Genomic DNA, 24,440 nt, shown 5'->3' on the forward strand with positions numbered 1-24,440 from the left:
CGCTTAATTGTTGTATTTATTTGATAGTCCTTACACACTCCAACACTAACACATAGGCTAGAGTTTACTTCTGGCCGCTGGTGGCTAAAATAAGGTAGTAAGCATAAAGTTGTAAACCCTACAATGCTACAGGGTTTGGGAACATGCTTCTGGGAGACTTTTCTCACACAATGCATCTAAAAGTGGTGACTTCTGATGAGTGTTGATAAACAAATTAAAACTTTTTGATTTAAGGGCAGCATCATCGGCTTAGATGGCGTCCCTGCCATATTGTTGTGATGTATAAGCTGCTCTTTGCTATGCAGACATAACCATTTTCAGAAAACATTGGGCAGCATACAGCTGTCTATGTATTATATTACTGACTCTGTTACTAAGTCTGTGACTTAGTGACTCTGATAAGTTCAATTGGCAAACAAGTCCATTTGGAATATGAATTGCAGATTAATGAGTGAATATGAATGTTGAATTGAAAATATCAATGGTAGAGGATTGTCGTATGATATACTGCTGTATTGAATATTTGGAACCATCATAAGGTGTCAGACTGAAGAGGAACTTTCACTCAACTGTCCTCATGCTGGTCACCTGCAAGGCTTAGAGTTCTCAGGAAGCTGTGCCAGAGGGCAGACATGGATCTGGGCCGGGTTTCCCAGATTCGTTAAGAAGCTCAGTGTTAAGAACTTCTTAGTAGCGCTCTAAGAACGTTCTAAGAATGCTCCTAAGAAGTTCTTAGCACTTAAGAACTTCTTAACGAATCTGGGAAACCTGGCCCAGTCCATTAAGATTTGAAAATATATAATCATATTGTGGATATAACAGCTTATGGTACAGACTTTAGGTGCTGATCACCTGTTCTGAAACCAAATCCCTGATGTGTCAAGATACTATGTTTAATTTCCTTAGTGGGTTTATGAGACTGGGGAAGGTGTGGTTGTTTTGTTTCTAAATTCACCGATAGGGGGCAGTATTTACCAGAGAGAAAAAAAAATTAATGTGTACTTGCAGCTGGAGTATAGTTTTGCCTTCCACAGTGCATTGTGGTTAGCCAATGAATCTTAAAAAGAAAACGACTGAATAAATAATCAAAATATACAATAAATCACCAGATATCACGTATAGACTATCACCACAATTAAAGGACGGTTAGGTTGTTGTTAGTACAGACTGTCCGCTGTAGTTTGTATCGATTGTGGGATCAATCAGACTGGAGCCTTCCACCAGCCCCAGTGTCACGGACACCAGGGAGGAATAGAGCAGAGTGGCACAGCAGATGTAGAAGGACCAGCCCAGGTACTTAAACAACTGGGGGTTCTGTAGTTGAATGAAGAGCATGAAAGAGATGATGCAACTCATGCAGAAAGCCACTGTGGGGGATGGAGAAAGAATGTGAGCGACTGAAGCAGCTGGAATTTGTCAATATTTCTAGTTCAAGGAAAGTTGTGTAAATATTTTATCAAGTGTTTACAAATTAAATGCAGATAGCATAAATAGAGAACAGCATACACAAAACAGAAAGATAGATAGATACTTTATTGATCCCCAAGGGGAAATTCAAGGGAAAAACCCCATCACATCCCATTATGTCTATTCTCTATATGTGATGCATTCTGGGAAAACTCTTTACATGGTGCAATTTGACCAACTTCTGATAACATGCAAGATTTTGGGAGGATGGTATCCTGGATTTTGCTAGGAGGCTGTCCAGAATGTTGCTATAGGATGGTATCAGAATCTGGTATCAGTGCAATTTCACGAGGGTTAAAAACGGAAAATCAAGGACTTTTTGAGTGCACCATATGAAGGTGTTTTCCTAGATCAAATCACACATGTTCTTTGGGAAATATAAAACGTCTACCTGAGAAGATGTTCAGGATCAGTGCAACAATGGCTCTTTTCCCTCTGGTAACAGCTGGGCGAATGGCTATGAGGGCCGCCAGAGCAAACGCACATGAGCAGGACATGAACATCCAACTCAGGCTGTATGTGCCTGCATGGTGAAAAGAGGGAATCGTCTGGTTGCTCTCCCATATCACCATGAAAGAACACTTTGTTCTTTGTTGAGTGGCCAGCAGAATAAAAATGGGCCCACTATATTTCTTCAATAAGTGGCTCGGATTACACCACATTAGAACAATTGTCAGTACTCTGGAGATATCTGTGGAATCTTCTAAGCCTTGTGGACAGTCTAGTTACATTATGAACTATGAGAAATAAATAAATGAGAGATTCATCATGAATTAATAAGCGTATAATGGAGCACTCACCAGTCCAAGCTGGATAGGTTGTACAACTGGAGAATCCCTGAAAGGTGTTACAGAAGGCAAAGAGACCCGTGTTGGTTCCCTCCGGCTGGACCAGCCACTGTGGGGCACAAAGACACATTGTGTACAGCATGAGCTCCACCGACACCATTGTTGTCAGCACTGTGACCGGGTTCTTCATCACAAAATTCTTCAACGATGTTGGTTGCCCCCCCTCAGAAAAAAAAAGATAGCAAATGGGCCAGAGTCTCTGAGTCCCTGTGAGAGAGAGCTGCAATTGTTCTCTGTGCAGGACATTAAAATCTACTACAGCATGTAGGCCACATCCTCTCCCATTTTCAGTCCCAGCATTAATATGTCCTCCCTCATCCTAGTACTCATGATTTCAGAAGGCCTAATAACAGTAACACTCATCCAGTGATGCTCTTCTTTGCTTGTCACTAAATGGATTCAAGACATCGTTTGCATAAGCTCATCTAAACTCTTTGCAAATTCAATTTAAGACAAATGAGCGCTGTCTTTGAGTCCTGTGAGGAGGCAGCTAACCATCATTAATGCTTCTTGGTCCTTGCTGTTAGTGATGCATGATGACAAATGTCTGCCAAAGGTGTCAGTGGACTTAAATGTGTCATATCACAAAGGCTATTAGCCATCAGATAGGAGATATTAAAAAAGGGGAAATGTTATATTTGATATGGGCCTCATGCCTTTGTGTTTTTGGCAAACATCGGGCGACAGGTGTTCACAGGACAAACACATGTTGAGTGAATGCACTGTCTCATTGTGTACCACACTGTTACTCTCCTGCATTGAGCTGGAGATAATTGTCCCATACAAATCTGCGGAGGACAATTTTTAACGCTCCAGTCCGTTCTTGCAATTGCTGCCGGCCGGCGCTGCTGCTGGTGTTATCGCACCAGCGTTCTTTGTGATGGATTACAATGAAATGAAATATTCTCATAAGGTCTGTCAACAAGGAACCCGGTCAGCACGCGGTGTTAACAACTAGTGTTGAACCACGTTTGCGGGGTGACTGACTACACCACCAAGCTTATCCCACACACACACACGGTAGTTTGAAAATGTCAAACTGCCTGCAGTGGTGATTTCACTCAGTTAAAAGGCCATCTCTTTAAAGGTGAAAAACTACATGGATACAATCAGAGCTCAAGATGAAGGGGTGGGGGTGGAGGTCTGGGGAGGTTCACCTTCCCTGTAAAAAAAAAAACTGATAAAAAATCACCCTCTTGTAAATCACCCATTACTTTTGGATTGATGATATAATAATGCATAACAGTGATTGCCTAATCAGTGAGTAGCTTGATCGCCTCCTTTAAAGCTAGACTACAGTATTTTGGGTGATCTGTGAGCAGAATGGAATATAGTTTTCATGATTACGTTTTCATTAATTCACCTGGCTGCAACTATGAATACTTTACATGATCTTAGATCATGTTGTGTGCCTATACTAGGGAGCGGATCCTCCTCCAGAGTCCATCAGAGTGGACAAACCACAATAGGCCTACTGGCACTAGAAAGGGCCTTTGGCATCACTATGACGCCTGTTAGCCACTGTAGCCTCTTCTTTCAGGAAAAGAGAGATATGTAACCTTAGATGACACTAAACCTTATAGGTAATGTAACACATGTCTTTAATGCGATACAAAAAAAATTAACCATTTTGGTATGATCCAAACACTGTGCCAGCTCCCATCTTGGGACATTTTCAGCTTCGCTTTGTTGTTCGCTCTGAAGCATGGCGTTCTCTGCTCACACAAGAATAAAAAGCGCTGTAGAAATCTAGCTCTGTCATCAGACTCGGTTCAGATAGACAAGGTAAAGGGGACGAACACAGTAGTCAGCAGCAGACTGTTTTGTCTACTGCTATAAGGTGGTCGATCTAAATGACTCCTGACATTCGCTTGTTGTGGCACATTCCGCAGGGGCCTTGTGGCTACATGCCCTCGTGTACTACAAAGCTATCAGTCAGGTGCGGGGGCTACACGAACACAAACAAGCGACACAAGGAATTTGTCTTGGTAAAAAACAAGGTCACAATATAGTATATACAGCGGCAATGGTATATACTGTATACTGTATGTTGTGGTCTAGAACTAATGAGACTCTAGTATATTAGCAAACACATGTTAGCCATTAATACATAACTCTTGTGTGTATAAGTGTCATTGCACATTTATTAGCTCTGTATTCATCATTTTCTTATTCTCAATGAATTGGTGAATTATAAATCTTGAATAAGCTGGTCTTGGTATTGTTCAAAATAGAAAATGTATCTAATACATTGCCTTCATTATGTTATTATTCTGTCAATAAGTCACATATTCAGACAGTGAACTAGGAATCTGTAAACCTTATTCTGATCCATATATCCCAGTAACCTTAGATCAAGATCAACTGATTGCTTATTAAGGATTTACCAAAAATAAATTACCTTGATTAAGAATAAGAAATGTTTCAATAAAGACCTTACGGATGTGCAGCAGTGCTTAATAGACCTTGTTGACCACTGGTACATAAACATATGTATTAATGGCTAACATGTGTTCACTAAAAAAAAGTGTTACCTCCTACGGGTACTGTTTGAAGCTTGCCGGTGTGTGTTGGCGACATACTGTAGTCAGCAGCGTCATGCTGTGGAAGATTTCCTCTCGTTTTTATAGAGAGTTCCTGCCAAGAACACAGAACTGCATGCTGGACGGCTAGCGGGAGCGACACGTGAGTTTAATTTTCTTTTACATGACAAACTGTATTTGAAGATTATACCATGTTGCCTTAGCCTGGCTAGCGCCTACCACTTCTCAAATGAGACATAGTCTGGCAACCAAACGCTCATTTTCTCGTATTTGAAAAAATGCCACGGATGATTATCAAATGCGTCTGTGCATAGCTCATCATCGTCTTGCTTTCCCCCTTGTTCTGTGATTGGTCCCCTATCCCAGGCAAAAAAATAGGGCGGTAGTTTCCAGACTGCCTTAGCAGTGAATGAAATTGCGCGCAAGGCAGTATGGGAGCACCCAGGCTAATGTTTCCTGCTAAAAGCGTACAAACGTTTTTTTTTATTTTTTATGTTGTTTTAATTGTGTTCATTAGTAATCAGCTGATTTCAGATCTGTGTTTGGGTTTGACCAGATATTTATTTTCCCTTTCTTTCCGCCACTACTGTAGGCTATAGAATCTAGATGTTTCATTGAGATATCATGAACTCATAGAGGTATGTGCTGTGGACAGGCCCCGAGAAACTGCATTCCTCCCTTTTATGGAGTTCACTTGGCGTGCAAAGCCAAGCATAAGTACTGGCACGTTGAATAGTCTGAGGCAAGAACAATCTTGTATGTTGACCAAAAAAAAAGACTAAAACGATATCCTATGACTGTCCAAGGTCTGTCTGTATACACAGTATCAGTGCCAAGATGGATGTTCTAACCTCAAGATGTGCTGCCCTTTGGCAGTTAGTTATTTAAAGGAGTGACTTATGAAAATGCTGCCTCAACGATTGTTGAGTTTTTAATCAGCAGAATGACTGTAGATAATTTTGTGAGAGCTAAGGGAAAATGGCTTATTGTGAATGATATGAGGTAATGATATGAACGAGAAGAGGTAATAACAATCTAAAGAAACAATAACAATTGAAATCAGTCTAATCATAGAGGGGTGGAGCAAGTCGTGGACAGTCTACCACTGGAAACGAAATGGCCAAGGGAGGGCCACAAGGACACGTTGCTCATACGACAGTTTTAGGGGCCTTGCCCATCTATCCTACCCAAATGATGACTTTTACACAGCTGCCGCTGGCAGCAACAGCAGGATTCTGATAGAGGGGCACATCCCCGAATCAATTCAGCACAAGGCTGGTCGGCCTGGCAGGTCACGTTTACTGTAAGCGCTTCCACTGCCATTAACTCTCCCATCATTCTCTCCACCGGACGGGGTGTGATGCCGCCACGTTTTCGCTCTGACGTTTATGACCAGGTAAGACTGTTTGTGTTTTATTCCAGTGAACTATGTGCTTATACATTACCAGTCCATGATTTAAACAAGAAAATAAAATATTTCAGCTACTGTATATGTCAAACGTGCAATTTTTTTCTGTATTGAAGACAACGCCACAAGGTCAGTCCAAAGGCTTCTGGAACTATAACCAGGGGCTGGCTTGGAAGACAATGAGGCTCGTGCAGCCAAAACGTGGCCCTTGTGTACAGTTACACCACGTCATTCAGCCCCATGCGGTGAAGTTTCTTGAGAAAGGCCAGCTCCCAAGAAACCTCAGTTCCTCAGAAAGCCATGCAAGCACATCTCGCTCCTCCTTCAGATGTGCTGCAGCTGTAGCAGGCTTTTGGCTGTGGTCGGTGAGAAAGTCACGGAAGCAGCCTGACACACCACACAGCCATGACGTAATCGCCACGACTGTAATTTGTGTTGTTACAGGGCCAGTCATTATCTCCAATGTCATCCTCATGTAGATGTTCCCAAACAAATTGGTGACTGAAACTGAAGGTGCAATCACACACACACACACACACACACACACACACACACAAACACACACACACACACGTACATACGCACACAAACAAGTTTAAAGATTACAACAAGGACAGCAATTATACTTGGCTTCAAGATTATGTTTTTTTTCTGATTGCTGCCCACTTTGGTGGCATGGCACAATATCATATTAACTGGCATTGATTATTTCTTTTGAGTTTAAAACAAGTGACTTCTTCAAATTCTTTAATGGTGGCTGTGAACCAACCCTACATCATTCTCTTCTAAGAACTATTATATTGTCATTTGTGTGCTTTGAATATGAACACGAGACAACATACACAATTCTCAATGCCATGGGTTAAAATGACATGAGATTTGTCATGATTTTTTTTGTAATATATATTTAATAACAAACAGAAGAGTTTTATATACACACACAGTGTCCTAGTTTATAATTACCATGTTAGGATGTGTGTGTGTGTGTGTGTACTGTATGTGTGAGTGTGAGTCTGTGTGTTTGTGTGCGTGCGTGTGTGTCTGTGTATGTGTGTGTGTGTGTGTGTGTGTGTATGTGTGCGCGTGTGCGTGTGTGTGTGTGTGTGTGCGCATGTGTATGCATGTGCGTGTTTATGTGTGTGTGTGTGTGTGTGTGTGTGCATGTGCGTGCGTATGTGTGTGTGTGTGTGTGTGTGTGTGTTTGTATGTATGTTATTTGCTGTTGTGAGGTTCACTCCGAGGGAAGAGTAAACAGGAGCACAAACAGGAAGCTGGCTGAAAGGGCTCTTTCTCTCTCCGACTCCGATGATGCCGTCATGTTCAGAGCCAGTGCAGCTTCATGAAGGAAATGGCGGTGAGATTTTAATACGCGCTCTGTGATTCATAACCGAAAATTACTATTTCAACCGACTGGGCAAATGAAATAAAGCCTAGTAAAAAGAACTTAAAAACCTGAAGATGAAGAGAAGTTTTAGGGATGTTGGTTGGACAGCACTATTCGCTGTCCAACAACATCCTGTTTCATTTATACGTTGCTGGTTAAGTATGATAAACAGACAAGACAGTAGGCCTGTCAGAGGTTTGCCAGACATGGAAATTGCAGTTCATTTCTGTCACGTGCTGATGAGAAACGTGTTCGTCTCCAAGCAGCTTTCTCACTGGAGCTAGACCTACATGAAAAGCAATTAAGACGCTAAATACCAGCTTGGCTGTCTCTGCAAGGACTTGTTGCTATCCTCTCTCTCTCTCTCTCTCTCTCTCTCTCTCTCTCTCTCTTTCTATTAATCTCTCCCTCTCTCTTTCTCCATCTCTCTCTCTTTCTCTCTCTCTCTCTGACAGCGCCACGTCTGCAGGCCCTGAGAGCTGTTGTAATTACACCTCCTCCTCCATCGCAGGCGTTTAGTCTCTTTGGCTCTCAGGATCTGCAGGGGCCAGAATGGAAATTGCCACGTTGCATAGCAGCTATTTTTTACCCCCCTCCCGCCTCCCGCCACCACTTGTCTCATCCAGATGTTTTCCTCCTTACTGGTCTGCACACACAGCCAGTACAGGCATTACCAATCGACGGCAGAGGCTCTGCATCGAACGATATAGAGTGGACTCGAATGCAAGGAATTGCGCCGATTGTTTCTGTCTGATAATTTAGGAGAGCCAGAAGATACAGGGACAAGGCAAACGAAGTGAAAGAGAGAGAATGAGAAGAGAGAGAAAGAGAGAGAGAGAGAGAGAGAGAGAGAGAGAGAGAGAGAGAAAGGGAGGAGAGGCAGACCACAGACACTCAGACACACAGACAGACAGACACAAGGAACATCTGTGCAGTGCCATGAGAAGGGCCTATGGAATTTCTGTCTGCCTTGAGGTTTTAATACGATCTTACCATTTCACATTTGGTTTCCAAAATCCATTGCCATACAAACAGAAAGCTTCCCTAGCATCCTCTGGTCTGGAAGAGGACAATCACTAGACAGTGTGAATCCACTGACATACTGTAAATTGAGATGAGCTTGAAGCTATTTGTGCTTCATATGTAAGAAATCTTATAGATTCTGTATTGTTATAAATTACATTCAATATACATACAGTCATTTCCTGTGTATTAGCCGCATTGTGTATCATCTGCATGACAGTGATGAACGCCGAATAACTGACTCAGAATCAGATCTGTGCTTTAATCAGAAAAAAGAATAAAGTAAAGAAATGTATTACCATGGCCTGTCCCTGTGTATTAACCCTTATACTGTAGCGGAATACATTTGGCAAAAATAAATGTTTAAACCTGTATAAATGTATAAATAGATGTGGAAATACAGTATACGAGAGAGGCATGCATATAGCACACATCAACACAGGCTGATGAAGGTTTTAGTGCTAAACTTGACTTGCCTAAACACGTGTGTTGGTTCTTTCTTCTCAGAGACAACATTTATAGTGCTTAAAATGCTTTTGTGGATGGAAAGACACAAAAGCCTTCAGCCCAAGCCTGTACCAACACGTGCGAAAAGGTCAGGATTTGCCTATGGAAGTGAATATGACACTGACAGAAAAACTGATGTCCTGGGGGATGTTCTTTTGTTGATACATACAAAAGCTTGCAGAAGAGAACATTCCACATGTTTCAAATCACATGTGCATCAAGAAAAGCTATTTACTTCCTTAAAGATAGTATTATAATATTGTATAATCAAATTGTTTATTTGATATCAATGCCGCTTAAAAAAAAGAAGAAGAAAAAAGAAAACTCATATTAAAATATATTCAAATTTAACTATAGTGATGTTTACAGAACTAAACAAACTTTGAGGGCAAATATTTTTTTCCACATAAAACATACATTAAACTCCATCACTAAACCATAAAGTATGTGCTTACGGGAAGGCAGAGTTAACTGTGGGACGGCCCGCTCTCTCTGGGCTGACACAGGGAGGGGGGGTGAGAGGGGGGGCTAGTTGGACCTGCCCACTGCAAATGTCTTCTCTAGGAAAGTTGTGCCGCTGTTAGATAGTTACAGACCTCACTCCAGCTGACTTCAGACCGGGCTTCTCAGCTAGACAAAAAGAAGGTACGTACAATCCCAAACAATACTGACTGTGCTCTCTCTCTCTCTCTTTTTTTTCTGTACTGCAAGTACTGCAAAGTGGGTGTTCTTTTGGAATGTGACATTCCCATGCTTTGCGGCACTTCACAGTTGGTGAAAAATGGCCCTTTCAGCCAATTCTATGGTACATTTCCTTTAGTCTGTTCATAATGAGCTTTGCTGAGAAAGATAAGTTGCTTCAGAATATTGCCAGAGGGCAGACTTTAGTTGGAGTCCTAGTGTCTCATAGAACATTGATTAAAACTTGATTGATGACTTGCTTTATTATCCAAGACTGATGCAAAGTTTTTCAACAGTGACAGAATAACAATATGTGCTACAACTCTCTGCACTCTAATGTTGCACTTTTTAAACATTAAACCAGAAAGTTTACCAGGAATTCAAACTCAAATATGAGCCCAGTTTTTTGTCCTGTTTACGTCCCTTTCCACCATTCTCCTGTTTCTTTGCTTTGTGTTGTTTGAGTTTGACCACTATGGCATTCTTTTGTGCTGGAGTATTGTGTGCCACATATGCAGCGGAGGGAGGGGTGAGAGAAAGCAGGGGTGGAGAGAGAGAGAGAGAGAAGGAGAGAGGGAGAGAGAGAGAGAGAAGGGTCACAGAGCTTGAGAGAATTCTTTCTCACCCATAGCTCTCCCAAACCAATTACTCCCATCAAAAGGAATGCGTGCAACCATGGCGATTCCCACCAGCTGTTGGAGAGTTTGTTGAGATGGTGCAGATGTCTCCTGCGGCGGCACAAACAACGACACTATCACTTTGCCAGCAGTATCTCCCAGCTGCTTGATGGTCTGCTGTTGCCGCTACAGGGAGAGATGGAGGCTTGATACTAGGGTGGAGGGGGATAAAAATTGGCCGAAGCACACATACACACACATTGCTCCCACGCACATATAAACACGTGCACAGAGACACACACACACACACACACACACACACACACACACATAGAGACACGACACATACACAACTCTACAATCATTTAATTGGATCACGTAAATTCACTTTTCTGGGTCTCGCTTTGAAATGCCAAAGTGCTGTGCTCATCCTCCCCAAGTCTCCTCTGTGAGAGCTGAGGCCTGCAGATAGGATTTACTTTTACTTATTTATCTCAAGGACTTTTAATAGGTGCGTGTTGTTGCCTGATGTTTTGATAGCTTCTTAATGGAGGAAACCTGAAACCATCTTGAACCTTGTCCACAGTTTTTTTTTTAAGTTGCCACTGGCAAAGTGGTTTTAACGTCTCGTTTCTATTTGTTGAAGAAGTCGAACTCCAAAAACGAAACACTGCAGTTCTGTGCGCTGAGAAGCACTGTTGTGCAGCGTCCTTGGTCCTTAAGCCATGCCAACACCAAGGACGGATCATGGAAATTTTGCATTGCCAGGCAACCCTAAGAAAGAGCCACCTACTTCAGCAGAAAGGAGCCGTTGAGCAGATGCCATTTGCTCTCTGTCTGAGTTACATTGACTTGTGAACCAAATTGGTGGGTTGGCTCCTGGTGATTTTTGCCATTTATTTCCCCTCCCTCCCGAGATTTTGTGAAAACCAACAGATGACTAACACAGCTAAGGTAGTAGCAGAAGCAATCCCCCCTGGCCTGGCTTAGGTATAGGGAGGCAGCAGGGAGAAAAAAAAGCACCTTGGAGGATGGGTGAGAAATGGAAAGAGGTATGAGGCAGGAGGGAGGGAGGAAGGGAGAGAGGGAGGAAGGGAGGGAAAGGGGAAAAGGGAAGGGAGGAAAGCTTTGAGAGGAAGGTTTAGATTTTCAGTCCCCGGGGGGAGAGTGCAACCTGCCGATGAAACCTCAGTGAATTGGCAGGAGGCCAGAAAGCCTGAGGGCTGCGACCTGAACTCATAATATACAGCCCAAGACAAACAAGAGCCCACTACTTTAGTCACCATGAGAAGCAGAGTACCCCCCCCCCCCCCACACACACCAACTCCCACATTTCCAGGTCTAACAACTGCAAACACTAATTAAGTTTTGTGTTTTTTTTGTATTTTTTTGTAAATAATACAAATAATAACACAATCCAGGCTATAACTTCCCTCTGCACTTTACTTTACTGAGCACACTAGCTACTGAACTGAGGATACTGGCTAGAAGGGGAAAAAAAAGAAGATTAAGCACAATCTGGTATTAACCTGATTCATGCTCCCCTGTTCACTGGGCCAGAAAGAATGCAGTCTTGAGGAATTCCATGTAATAAATATTGTATTGGAGTTTATATTAAAGGGGAAAAAAAGACATCAAGTTTCTGATTCAAAAGCTCAAAAGATACATGAAAGAAAGACACAAAGGATATGAAAAATTTTTTGGTTAGCCCACCCGTGATGCACTGGTGTTGCTATAGGGCAGACTTAGAATGCACTTTGTGGAACACAAGCAAGGCATTCACTGAGAAAACACAGACTAACAGAAAAGGGCAAGAAAAGAGGGCAAAAGCAGAAAGGGTTTTAACTCGGTTACCATGTGGGGTGGGGAGCAGAGTGGAGGGGGGAGGGTAGTTTGCGGCCAAGATGACTTCAAAAGGTCAGGTGACTAAACTCGGGTTACACGGATACCACTTCTCAATTGGTTCCTTTTTAAACTCTCTTTTGTGTGCTCTCCCACAAGTTTAGCGTGATTAGAGTGACTCATGCATGTCAACAAGCACCCTCTCTGCAGTGGATAGAGTTTCCTGCTGTGTCCCTCAAAAATGTTTTCCTCCACAACAAACTATGGTTTCATTGTTCCCATCATTTCGCCAAGTAGGCTTAGAGATTATCACTCATTCTGAAAAGGGGGTGAAAGCCTAGTGCAGTGACCTGACAACGGAACAGACAAAAAGGAGTTTGTGATATTTACCTAAACAGGTTTTTCCTTTTTGCTTTCTTTCTCCTGCTCCCCTATTTTTTTTTGGCGGAATAAATGTTTCAGAACTCAAACAGGAGCCCAATGATCTCCAGTGCTTTTGTCATGTCGGCTCACTTCAGCCCGAGGCACCCCCCCCCCTCCCCCCCCCTTTCTCTCCCTCTTGCTCTTTCCAAGTGAAGGGTCTCAGAGGGACGTGGGCTATTTTTTTTTCACCTCAGCACTAAACACAGCACAGATGCAGTCGGGTAATTGCCCACTAACAGACAGGTGGCTTGCACAGGGGAGTGACGTTCTATGCCAAGTGGCTTCCCCATCCATAAATCATGCCCTGCCTGCCGCACACCCTCCCCAAACCCATGATGCCATGCTTGGAACAAAATAACAGTCATTGCCGTTAGGCGGGCAGGGATAAAGAGTGCTTTTGGAAACCTTCTGAAGAGATTTTAGATTGCCGTGATGTAGCTAAATAAGTCCTGCTGTGCCCTTCATGCTTGTATTATTATTTTTTTTTTTATTTTCACTCACTTGACTTTTTTTTTCAAGAGGAAATGACCAAGTTGGGTAAATAAGTCTTCAGACGCACTACCTGTTGCTTTACAGGCTTGGATCAACAGGAGGAATTGGGTATATTTCCCTATTTAGCTCATTTATTTGTCCACTGGGCTCTAGGTGAAAGGGGGGAGACATTCAGGGTAATCTGTGTGGCACCGTTTGTGCAGGAACTCTCCGTTCCAGCACCAAATGTTGTTTTTTTCCAGACTTTTAACCACCTGTTATGTCACTCCCGACACAGGGCAAGAAATCCTTAATCCGTGTATTTTTCGGGAAAGGGCCTCCCTTTGAAAAGCATCTGCAGTGTGCCTGTTTTTTCCTGCCCTCCACCACGCCTTGCGTCCTCCTCAGCTTGCTTGCTTACCCAGCTAACCTCCAAATTAAATACCGACCATGAAAAAGGGATCCTTTATTTCGTCGCTGACTCTCCCTTCTTTTCGGCCCCTGTTTGAGTATGTGCTCCGTCTTCCAAATAAAACAACTTGTTGTGCTGTTGCGTCAGTTTTTGCTGCAGAACTGGCTGGTGCAACTGGAGGGAGAACACAGCCTATGAATATGTAGGAGACAGACAGCCTCTCCAAGCTAAACAGAGAGTTTGGGAGATGATACCATTTTTTTTTTCACATCCTGATTCGTATTACGTACAGCCTATAAGCCTGCTTAAACAGACGTCATTTTTTTTTCATGGCTCCCTCTGCTGAAATAAGAGTCGTTTCTTTCACCATCTTGGGACGGGAAAGAGGATTCCTTGTGTGCTGCCGTTTGGGAGCGTCATATCCCTCGGCGTCTGCCAGCATCCCGGTATTTTTCCACACCACAAGACCGATCAGACGCTCGGGCAGTCTGGCTGACCTCAGCCCCCGAGTCCTGGACTTGTCTTCCCCGTCCAAGGAAAACACAGGAAGGAGAAGAGGATTGGCAGGACTCTGGGTTCTGGGGTCTGGTGCTGCATGGGACGGCTTTCCTCCATGACTCACTGGCTGTCTGGCTGTCATGCGAGCCCACTGCCACATCTTCAACGATCCAGTGAGCGCCCGGCAGTTGAAAGTCCACAAGCAACCTTCCATCTTTGGTGATTTAGCCAGCCATATAAAGAGCAGCGAACTAGTTCAAGGAGAAAGAATGCCAGTGAGCCTCTAGGGAAGCGACTGTAGTTTCACCACAGCAGAGTCTCAAGGAAGGCAATTCATTAACACCTTCTCAAATAATACACAACTGCTGTGATGGATATATGCAATTTTATACTCGAAAGATAAACAAGGTTGTGGAGTAGTGTTTGCAAGAGCACAACTCTGAAATGCCAACAATGTCTGAAATCCATAACCAAATCTCCCACACCTCCTCTCCACGTTTCCTTGGCCACCAGATCAATTGTCAGAGGCCCAGGAATTTGTCAAGGTTTGGCAATTAACCAATGACGTTGCAGAATGGTTGCTAAGCAAATTGTTTCAGGGTCAGCACCTTCCCAAGGCCCATAACGCTAACACACAAGTAATAAACATTTCACTCTGACACTCTGACATGGTAATTTCCTGTCATTGTCAATTAAACATAACATTTGTTAATTGAAGTTGGAAAGATCCAAAGTTAATTGAACAATCCTTTTGCCGTGGATTCTAAAGATTTTAAACACAGGCTCCATAGAAGACTGGACAGGACATGCTTTTAATCTAATGATTTGAGAGTGTAACAATGGCAGAGGCCTCTGACATTCATGCCATTTGAAGCATTTGGATTCTATACATATTGTTCTGAAGTGTATTTTGTTGTGGATAATTATACATCACCATGACATACTCTGTGTTCATGGTTCCTGGATAGACTAAACCACCTTTCATCTGCATAAGCTGTATCAGCTGGATCTTTGATAGAATCACCCTGATGGCTTCTTTTGAACTCCTGCGTGCAGTGTATGTGTACATAGTGGGCATGAAAGGCTCATCCCTCATGATGGTGCGCACTCACCAGACAATCAGGCTGGAGAGCCAGAAGAGAGATGTAAATAGGGGCAATTTTGTTTGGAGAGAGAGAGAGAGAGAAAAAAATAAACTTGGCAAAGCACACTGTGAAACAAAGAACCCTTATTGACCCATAGAGAACAAGAGCTTCACAGAGAATCCACTTCCTGTTCAGTGGAGCTCCCTTTTCCTCTCTCTTTATCTATCTCATTCTCACAGATCTTTTCCTCAGTGAGGAAGAGGATGAGACAGAACAAACGTTCAGACTGCCCATCTGAATCGATGATTCGTTTGGGCGTGAAACTTCCCTGACTTCACTATATGAAGCCATTTGGCCCAGAAAGCATCTAGCAAGTTTAATAGGGCCCACAAATGTCACTTTGGTCACTTGCTCACTTAAAGAGAAATACATATTGCAAAAAAGTATATGCTGAAGTATATATATAATGTGCTGTGCTGGTAGGGAGGGACAATTGAAGCAAAAGCAAACAAAAGTTTAGCATGAGTGGAAATAATTACCCATCAACCAAGCAGAAATGGTGTCGTACTGGAATGTGAGGCGGTGTCCGATGTGTCCCAACATGCCTGTGTGCTAGTTTGAATCTGTCAATGTTTCTCCAGTGGTGGTCAAGTAAAGCTAAAAGCAACACAAGTACCCTTAACAACATGTGACTGTCATACCACTCTCAAGGTTTTCCTTGTGCTCTGCACCAGGCTGTTGATGTTATCCATTCCTTGCTGATAAACAATCAGTGGTATTGATATCGAGACATTTACTGTCTGTGCTCCAGCATACACGTGACAAAGATTGTGTCTCTGTTTTTTTTGCAGGTAGAAACACAACATGAGGGTGTGGATCGTCTTTCTTCTGTGCCTGGCCGGCAAGGCCATGGCTGCCCCAGTAAGTCAGCTGGAATTGGCTGTTTGCTTTGCATGTTTTTTTTTGTGCTTTTGTACATCCGTTGGCTAATATTAGGTCAGAGCCATTCAGTATTAACAAATGTGTTACCACATCATCACAGTCGAGAGTTTAAAATGTAAATAAATTCTTTTTATATTTTAATGAGTTTGATGTCTGACTAAATCCCTGACTCGGCAAGTCATGGGAGCAAAGCAATTTCCTCTATGAGCACCACGGCACGCCCTTTGTGGTATTAAAAAGAACAAACAAATCAAACATAATGCAAATTGCAAACAACAAGACGCATTACGTGTCATGAATAAATAAGTAATTGCCGTGTGGATTGCTCCTCAGACTGAGGAGGCAGTTGCCGTAGACACGGTTGTCGAGGAGGAGCCCATCATGGAGGAAGAGCCCATCATGGAGGAAGAGCCCATCATGGAGGAGGAGGAGGTTATTGTCGAAGAGGCAAGTCCCTTTTTCCCTCCGCCATCAAACGCAAAGTACACCAAGTAACATTATTTAAAGGAAAGTCTTAAGTGTAACTCAAATGAATGAACTAATGAACTAACTGGGTACAATCTATTTGTTAATTAATCCCTTTGTGCAAGATTCTAGATGCAGGCATTTGTTGTTAGGCAACACAGTGCTCCCCCACCTCATATGAAACATTCAGTTTATGCAGAAGACACTTTGGTCACAGACTGACCAGTAGGGCCCTGAAAGGTGGCTATAGTCAGAATCTCCAGGAATTCCGCTGCGTGCGTTCTGACCAAACATCGCACAACAATGGGGAGTGATTCCTGCGCCCAGAACAGATGTCCTTCTATTTAAGTGTGTCCAGTTTCCTGCACTGGGCCTTGTGGGAGTCTTAAAGCCACAGTAGATTGTAAATAGAACTCAAAGGAAGCAATTAGGTCTCATGCTTCACCACATGTGTGTCCAGATGTCTGTTGTTTTTGGACTCGAATGTAGGGGCTTGCCAGAAGACGCTTTCTGCTATGTATATACCTCTCTGGGTAGTTGTTTGGGTTTCTAACATTTTGCAGTCTTGCCAGCAGTACACACACACACACACACACACACACACACACACATACACACACACACACACACACACACACACACACACACACACACACACCATGGACAAGGAGCCCTGACCTAAGCCAACACTTTGCATCTTGTGTTTGTGGTTTTAGGGAGAGGAGATTGGAGCCAACCCTGTCCAGGTGGAGACCGGAGAGGAGGCTTTTGATGAGGCCATCGACATCGAGGAAGTTGCCACCGAGAGTGAGTGTTTGACGTGGCATTGGCAAATAAACGTGCAAAGAAGGGAAATGTTTACAAAGATGAACTAGTATAACCAAGCAAAAATCATAACGCATACTTATTCTATAAATAAGTTTAAGACTTTGACACTTTTCTCAGGAAACCCACATTCACTGAAGCTAAAGGAGAGTTTTACAAAAAATGTCATATATTTTTGTCTAGTGAAATGTGACAATGATACACATTCACAGGGCAACGTAAGATTTACGAGAGTTTCAGGATTTGCTTTAGTTTTGTGTGCGAGAGACTTGTGTTGTTGAATTTCACTGTGGAGATTACATGGGCAGGACATGAAGCTGAGGGTAATGACAGGCTGTCGCCCCGTCGTCCGGGCAGACCTATGATTATGTCGCCCATACCATGGCATTACACTGCCTGCCTGTGCCAGCCGCCATGTTGGAGCGGAGAAGCACTGAGAGGCCCCACAAAACCACGACATAACTCTGCAAGAAGAACATGGGATTGGGACAGGTTGCCCTTTCTGTGAGGTTTGGCGTCGAGTCAACATGTGCTTATGATGTCCTCCATTTCAGATCCCTGCCTCAACCACCACTGCAAGAAGGGAAAGGTGTGCGAGGTCGATGACACCAACTCCCCCATGTGTGTGTGCCAGGACCCCACCACCTGCCCTGCTGCCGTCGGAGAGTTCGAGCATGTGAGTGTTGTGCACAGGACTAAATCACAAATACACCATAGTTCAAGTTTCAGGGAAAAGAGCAGATGGAGGATCATTCTGTGAAGGATATGATTATTATTTCAAATGAAAAACATTACTAACCTTGTCAGTGACTATAATGTTTTATTGACGTTGCTACATTTTGCATCAAATGTATTCCATGTATGATTCATGTTATGTCAACATTACGACATTAAGTTATTCTGCTTAGAATTAAATGCAATGTGTTTAATCTTTCACAGCAGTAGAATCAGCTTTGAATGCCACATTGTATCAAACTAAATATAGTTAGGAGGCTCTCTGTGACGGTCTTGATGGTAGGGTATTTATTTATAGAGCCTGTTTGGGTTTCATGCAGGTCTGCGGCACTGACAACAAGACCTACGACTCCTCCTGCCACTTCTTTGCCACCAAGTGCGCCCTGGAGGGAACCAAGAAGGGACACAAGCTGCACCTGGACTACATCGGACCATGCAAATGTACGTCACCTTACCTCATCACAGAGGGCTACGTGACAGCACAGCACTCCCCTGTTCGGCCCAGCCTTCTCAACACACACATGCACACACACACGCACACACGCACGGAGGCATGCACGCACACACACACATACCCAACATCAAAAACATACAACTCACACAACCTAGAGCATAAAACCTTTTAATGCCATCAACACACACACACACACAGACACACACACACACACACACACACACACACACACACAGACACACAGAGAGAGAGAGGGAGAGAAAGAGAGGCACCCAAGAAAAATCAACAGAATGTCAAAGGAAAGAAAGCTTTTTGGCCTTAGAGAATATTTAACATTTACAGCACTCACAGAGGCACCCCTTACATCCAACATGTCAGCCAGTGGAAGGAATCCAGGGATCGCCAGAGAGCTTTTAGGGAATGGTGATGGATGGCTTCTGAGCTAAGACTGTCCCTCTGGGCGGGACCCCGGGCCAAGAAAACATGGCATGGCAGGCCCAAGCTTGCTGCCCGATGCTCAGCTGCCGAGGCCTCAGATAGTCCTGCTGAATGCCTCCATCCAGTCCATTCCAAGCCCCATAAGACTGTGTGAGAGATAACTCCGGGGCAGAAGGGTTCAAAATCAGTTGAAGTTGAAAATTGCAATGCTTAACTGTGGGCTACGGAATGTCATAGCCACAAGTGCCTGTTTTCGTCAGCTTGATAGATGGAGACAGAGTGGTGACAACACTGAGTGACTTTTCAATTAGTGACGCACTGACACCAAAAACACTGACACGAGTACTGAGCCAAGGAAGTGAAAATCTGACGCTCCGAGGCAAAGACATCCTCCACATAATGTGAATGGCAGCAGACAGCGAGCTCATGTCTTTGGTTGCCAGTTGAAGCCTGTACTGGATGTCTTTTGCATTCCTGCTACAAAGACAACATGCACACAGCATGAATGTCAGGAGGTTCTGATCTGATGTCTTTTCTTTGTCCGATCCGTGATGGATATGTTGTCAAGAGACAGTGAGCTACTGTTTTTTTGAATGTGAAATGTGTTTCATTCAAGATAACCTATACCCACAACATGAATTATAAAAGACAGTGAGCTAATGTCATTTGGTAGCTTTTCGAAAGGTTGATTTGAAATAGGTAAATAGGAAATAGGTGGTGCCTTTCTGAAGCTTGATACATTACATTACATTACATTGCATTTGGCTGACGCTTTTTAACCAAAGCGACTTACAACATGGTAAAAACATTTAAGCTTTAGTTTTTAGAGGACTTCTAAAAACAAATTAAAACCCACAATAAGTGCATCAACGAGTGTAATAAGAGCATCAATGAGTGTAATTGTCTGTAGCAGTGCTATGCGAGGAGATGTGATCTGTGATGGGTGTGTTGTGTTCTTGCTGTTCCTGCAGTCATCGCTCCCTGCATGGAGACCGAGCTGAAGGAGTTCCCCCTGCGCATGAGGGACTGGCTCAAGAACGTCCTGGTGACCCTGTACGAGCGCGACGAGGACAACAACCTGCTCACCGAGAAGCAGAAGCTCAGAGTGAGTGCAGCAACAACACCACTGTTTCACAGCTTAGAGAGAAACAAGCTGTGAATATCACTCAAATTGTCATCCTTGATCTTTTTCACTACTTATGCTAATGTCTATTTGAATAATTTCCCTTTGGGGACCAACACAGCTCGATTTCTCTTTCCACCTATGACACGCATCTATGTATTGATATCTTTATTTAAATATGTAATGTTTGAGTTTCTCTCGTCTGACAGGTGAAGAAGATCTACGAGAACGAGAAGAGGCTGCAGGCTGGAGAGCACTCCCTGGACCTCCTGGCCCTGGACTTCGAGAAGAACTACAACATGTACATCTTCCCCGTCCACTGGCAGTTTGGCCAGCTTGACCAGCACCCAGTTGATGGGTACGTTATAACCAGTTAAGGGGCCTGCATAGGTTATGGGGCTATGGTGTCGTCAACCTTATTGAACGGAGACTTGGGAAAGGACATCTCCTTGAAACCCCCTGAATTTATCCTCTGTTTACAGAAAATATCATCAAAAATGTTGATAAAAAGCATGATTACACACTTTTGCATATATTAGCATCAGTTTTCTTACTTAGGTGATTTATTTATGGAGTTAATTGGGACTAAATGTGCAAAATAACTGTAAGCATGCGTGGTATGTAGTGGGACAGTACCTTATAAGGCTTACATTCCCATTGGCTCTCACAATAATAATAAAAAAAGGTGTTAGAGGACTAACGGTACAGTATTAGATTCTACATACCCAAACTCACCCTCTGTCCAAATTCTTCAGGGGAAAATATTTACACAAGAAATGGTTTGTACCTTTTCAAAAGAGCGCAGCGGACGCCTACTTCCTCCTGCCCTGCTGTTTTATGACTGCCTCTAAACATGCTCCATGTGTAAAACTTGCTCTAAGGGGATTTTCTCTGTGTGTGTGTATGTGTGTGTGTGTGTGTGTGTGTGTGTGTGTGTGTTAGATACCTGACCCACACAGAGCTGTCCCCCCTCCGTGCCCCTCTGATCCCCATGGAGCACTGCACCACCAGCTTCTTCGACATGTGCGATGCCGACAACGACAAATACATCGCCCTGGAGGAGTGGGCCCAGTGCTTCGGCCTGAAAGAGCGTGAGTGCAGCCGTGATCTAAATGAGCCTCCACTTCTGAACAAATCATCTCATTCTCTCTGTCCACCTCTCTATTTATCTAGACTATCTATCTATCTCTATCTCTCTATCTATCTATCTATCTATCTATCTATCTCTCTATCTATCTATCTACTGTATTCTTGAATTTCCCTTGGGGATCAATAAAGTATCTATCTATCTATCTATCTATCTATCTATCTATCTATCTATCTACGTATCTATCTAACTATCTACTGTATCTATCTATCTACAGCACTGTATGTACTCTAAGTCAAATAACTATTTAATCATAAACAAGAATGCAGTTAGAATTGTTTTAAAGCCATATAGAGTGTCCTTGTCTTATGCGTACTCAGCTTTTGTATAAATATATTTCCAGATATTAACAGACTGGAATGATAATGATCCATTTCTTTTTGTTTTGCTTTGCAGAGGATGTCGACAAGGACCTCGTCATCTAAATATCCGCACAGTCTTGGACGCTTCCTAGTTTTGATTGGGAGAGGTGCTAACCCCTTAAATTAAATTTACAGTAATGGTGCTAATCGCAATTTCTAACAATGTACCTATACCACTAAAAAAAAGAGAAAAAAATGTGCACAGTCCACATTATCCATCACGCCGTATGGTTGAGTGCTTCTAAGTTTTACCTTTCTTGTTTGTGCAAAATGAAAAAAAAAAAGTTATTGAAGTAGGCATGTGTAAAGTGGATGGTAAAGACAGCAAAGGTTGGAGCAAGTGCATGTAATGGCTTGACTGTATGTTGGCAAACTTGTAAAAAGTAAAACGGGTGCACAAAGAGATATATATTTTTCACTGAATCAGGGCTTTTCCTTCAAGAGTTCATGAGGCGAAGAAATGTAAAATCAAAATAAAAGACCCTAAATAAATGTCCCCTCTGCTTGCTTTATAAACTTTTAGTTGTATTTGTTGCACTCCTTGGTGGTGGATTCATTTGAGTTTTTTTAATGATCTTATTAGACCGAGATGCTTCTTTAAATTGAGCCCTGAACCTCGAGAAGTTTTTGTTTTATTTTTTATGATTTTTTATGTGCTTATTGTTCCTTGTCAAAACAGGGGTAAACATGTTTAGTGTACTGACATTTTGAACAATAAAAAGGAAATATTATTTGAACTTTAAGAGGATGGAATCTCGCAGGGTGAGACTATTTCTCCCTCTAACATGTTCGCTTTTATCGTTTTCATTTTTTTGCAACCGTGTGAGTATTATAAACTCTCTCTACATGAATAAAAACTACTGAATTTTCCCAACCCGACCTTTGCATGCATCTCTGCATTTCTCATATTTTTTTTCAGTGACTGGTGTGAGCTTCTCACCCCTCATTCACATAGAATAGCAAATCACAGCCATTTCCCTCGGATCTGGGCGCAAATCCCTGCATTCACATGACCACAATGCACTGTGGTACCTGGAGACAAGCGTGGCTCTGCATTTTAAAAACCACTGCTTTGCAGATGAGAGCAGCCAATACATGAGGAGCTGATAGAATGCACCTGTATCCAGTTTCTTTGTGTAGCAACAGATTCAGTTCACAATTGTCTTCATCACATTCTTAGGCATAACCGAAATACTGGCTTTTTACATGATTGCCCAATTTTGAAGTATAGCAGCATCCTGGAACTCTTACTACAGGAATGGAAATAATACTTATTTGATGGGACCACAAGACCATTTCAGAGAGTTTCAGTCATGAAATATGTGAGTTGTCAGCTACCACACCTGGATCATAAATCTATTTACCTCTGTAACAAAATACCTTGTTAGTTATTGTTTAGAATTTGGAAATTACAGTGAGGAGAAGAGATAAATACAACATCACACACACACACACCTCACAGCAGAAGTCCTAAATACATGACAGGGGGGATACCCTCTAATTTTGAATCGTCCCCCTTTGAAAAAGACGTTGTCTTTAAACAGGTCTGTTCACCTCTGAAACATATGGTTTTAATCATAGAGGGCGGAGAGACCACTTACGTAATGGCTGGCGTGTGTGTGCTGGCAAAGGAAATTATTTTCAAACCCTGTATTTATAAAACTATATTTAAACATCAATGGTCAAGTCTGTGTGGAACCTTAGCGATTTAACACTCACATCTAACTTAACCACAGCAACCAATATCCCCAACTCCCATTTTGATCAATATCACTTCAACAGCAAATGAGCTTGCATGTTTACACAATGATATGCAGAACATTGAATGGAGCATGATTTTCCAGATTTTTCTTTTTTGAAACATTATACCAACGTCTCCCCTTCTAGAGATTTATAGGACTGGACGCCAGCCACGGCACTGTGTTATTTCCTAGTGTCAGTAAACACACACTGACATGAAAAACTAACAGAGTGACGGCATAGGTCTGGGTTGTCTGGAACACAGCGAAAGAGGGAGGACCGCAAACGTGTTAAAAAGAAAAGAAGGTGTGCATGTCTGGGTACATGCATGCCGAGTCTTACAGCTTCGGAAAATATCATTTACTTTTTAAAAGTCTTTATTTTTCTCATAGAGCTAGTGGACTAGATCTTTGACTGAGACATCATGTTCTAAATTCTAATGTCTGCCATGTGAGTTGGCTACACAAGGGTTACACACACAAGCAGAAAAGCCTGAGAATTCCTACTGTATGAAAATGTGAGGAGGAGTCCCTGTGGACTTCATCCACAAGCGTCCCTGTGGACTTCATCCGCACAGCCGGCTACAACTCTGGGAACAGTCACATCCTAAAGCTCCGCTTTCACCCGGTTACCAGTCTTACCCTTCTAGCCAGACACTCGCGTCAGGAATCTCAAACAATGGCAGAGATCCAGCCACAAAGACAAGCAATGGTTCCACCCTGCGCACAACAGGGAGGAGAGAACTCTTTCCCTCCCTCTCTCGCTCTCTCCTTTTTTTTCCTCTTCTGTCTCTGTGTGTACAGAATGTACAGTTCAGACTAACCATTCTATCCATTTTGCTTTCACATGTCGGTATGAGTAGGAATGATGTGAAGCACAATATAAGTTACCTCAGAGTTTTTGAGGAGGGGGAAAAGTCTCAAGAGGGCAATTTGGCAAGCATACTATACCCCCTGAAACCAGCATCTTCAAATGATGCATGAAGTCATGAACACCCACT

General features: G+C 42.8%; 1 protein-coding gene across 1 annotated transcript; it reads left to right on the forward strand.

Moving 5' to 3' along the window:
- Positions 1 to 9,716: 9,716 nt before the first annotated feature.
- On the forward strand, positions 9,717 to 22,579 carry sparc (secreted protein, acidic, cysteine-rich (osteonectin)). The gene is made up of 10 exons (XM_062524642.1): positions 9,717 to 9,825; positions 16,061 to 16,130; positions 16,485 to 16,602; positions 17,337 to 17,423; positions 17,996 to 18,117; positions 18,497 to 18,617; positions 20,040 to 20,173; positions 20,401 to 20,549; positions 21,134 to 21,282; positions 21,735 to 22,579. Exons 2-10 carry the CDS (start codon positions 16,074 to 16,076, stop codon positions 21,761 to 21,763), a joined length of 966 nt encoding a protein of 321 aa, XP_062380626.1. The 5' UTR covers positions 9,717 to 9,825; positions 16,061 to 16,073; the 3' UTR covers positions 21,764 to 22,579.
- Positions 22,580 to 24,440: the final 1,861 nt, after the last annotated feature.

The sequence above is a fragment of the Sardina pilchardus genome, chromosome 21 (assembly GCF_963854185.1).
Source record: "Sardina pilchardus chromosome 21, fSarPil1.1, whole genome shotgun sequence".
NCBI lineage: Eukaryota > Metazoa > Chordata > Actinopteri > Clupeiformes > Clupeidae > Sardina > Sardina pilchardus.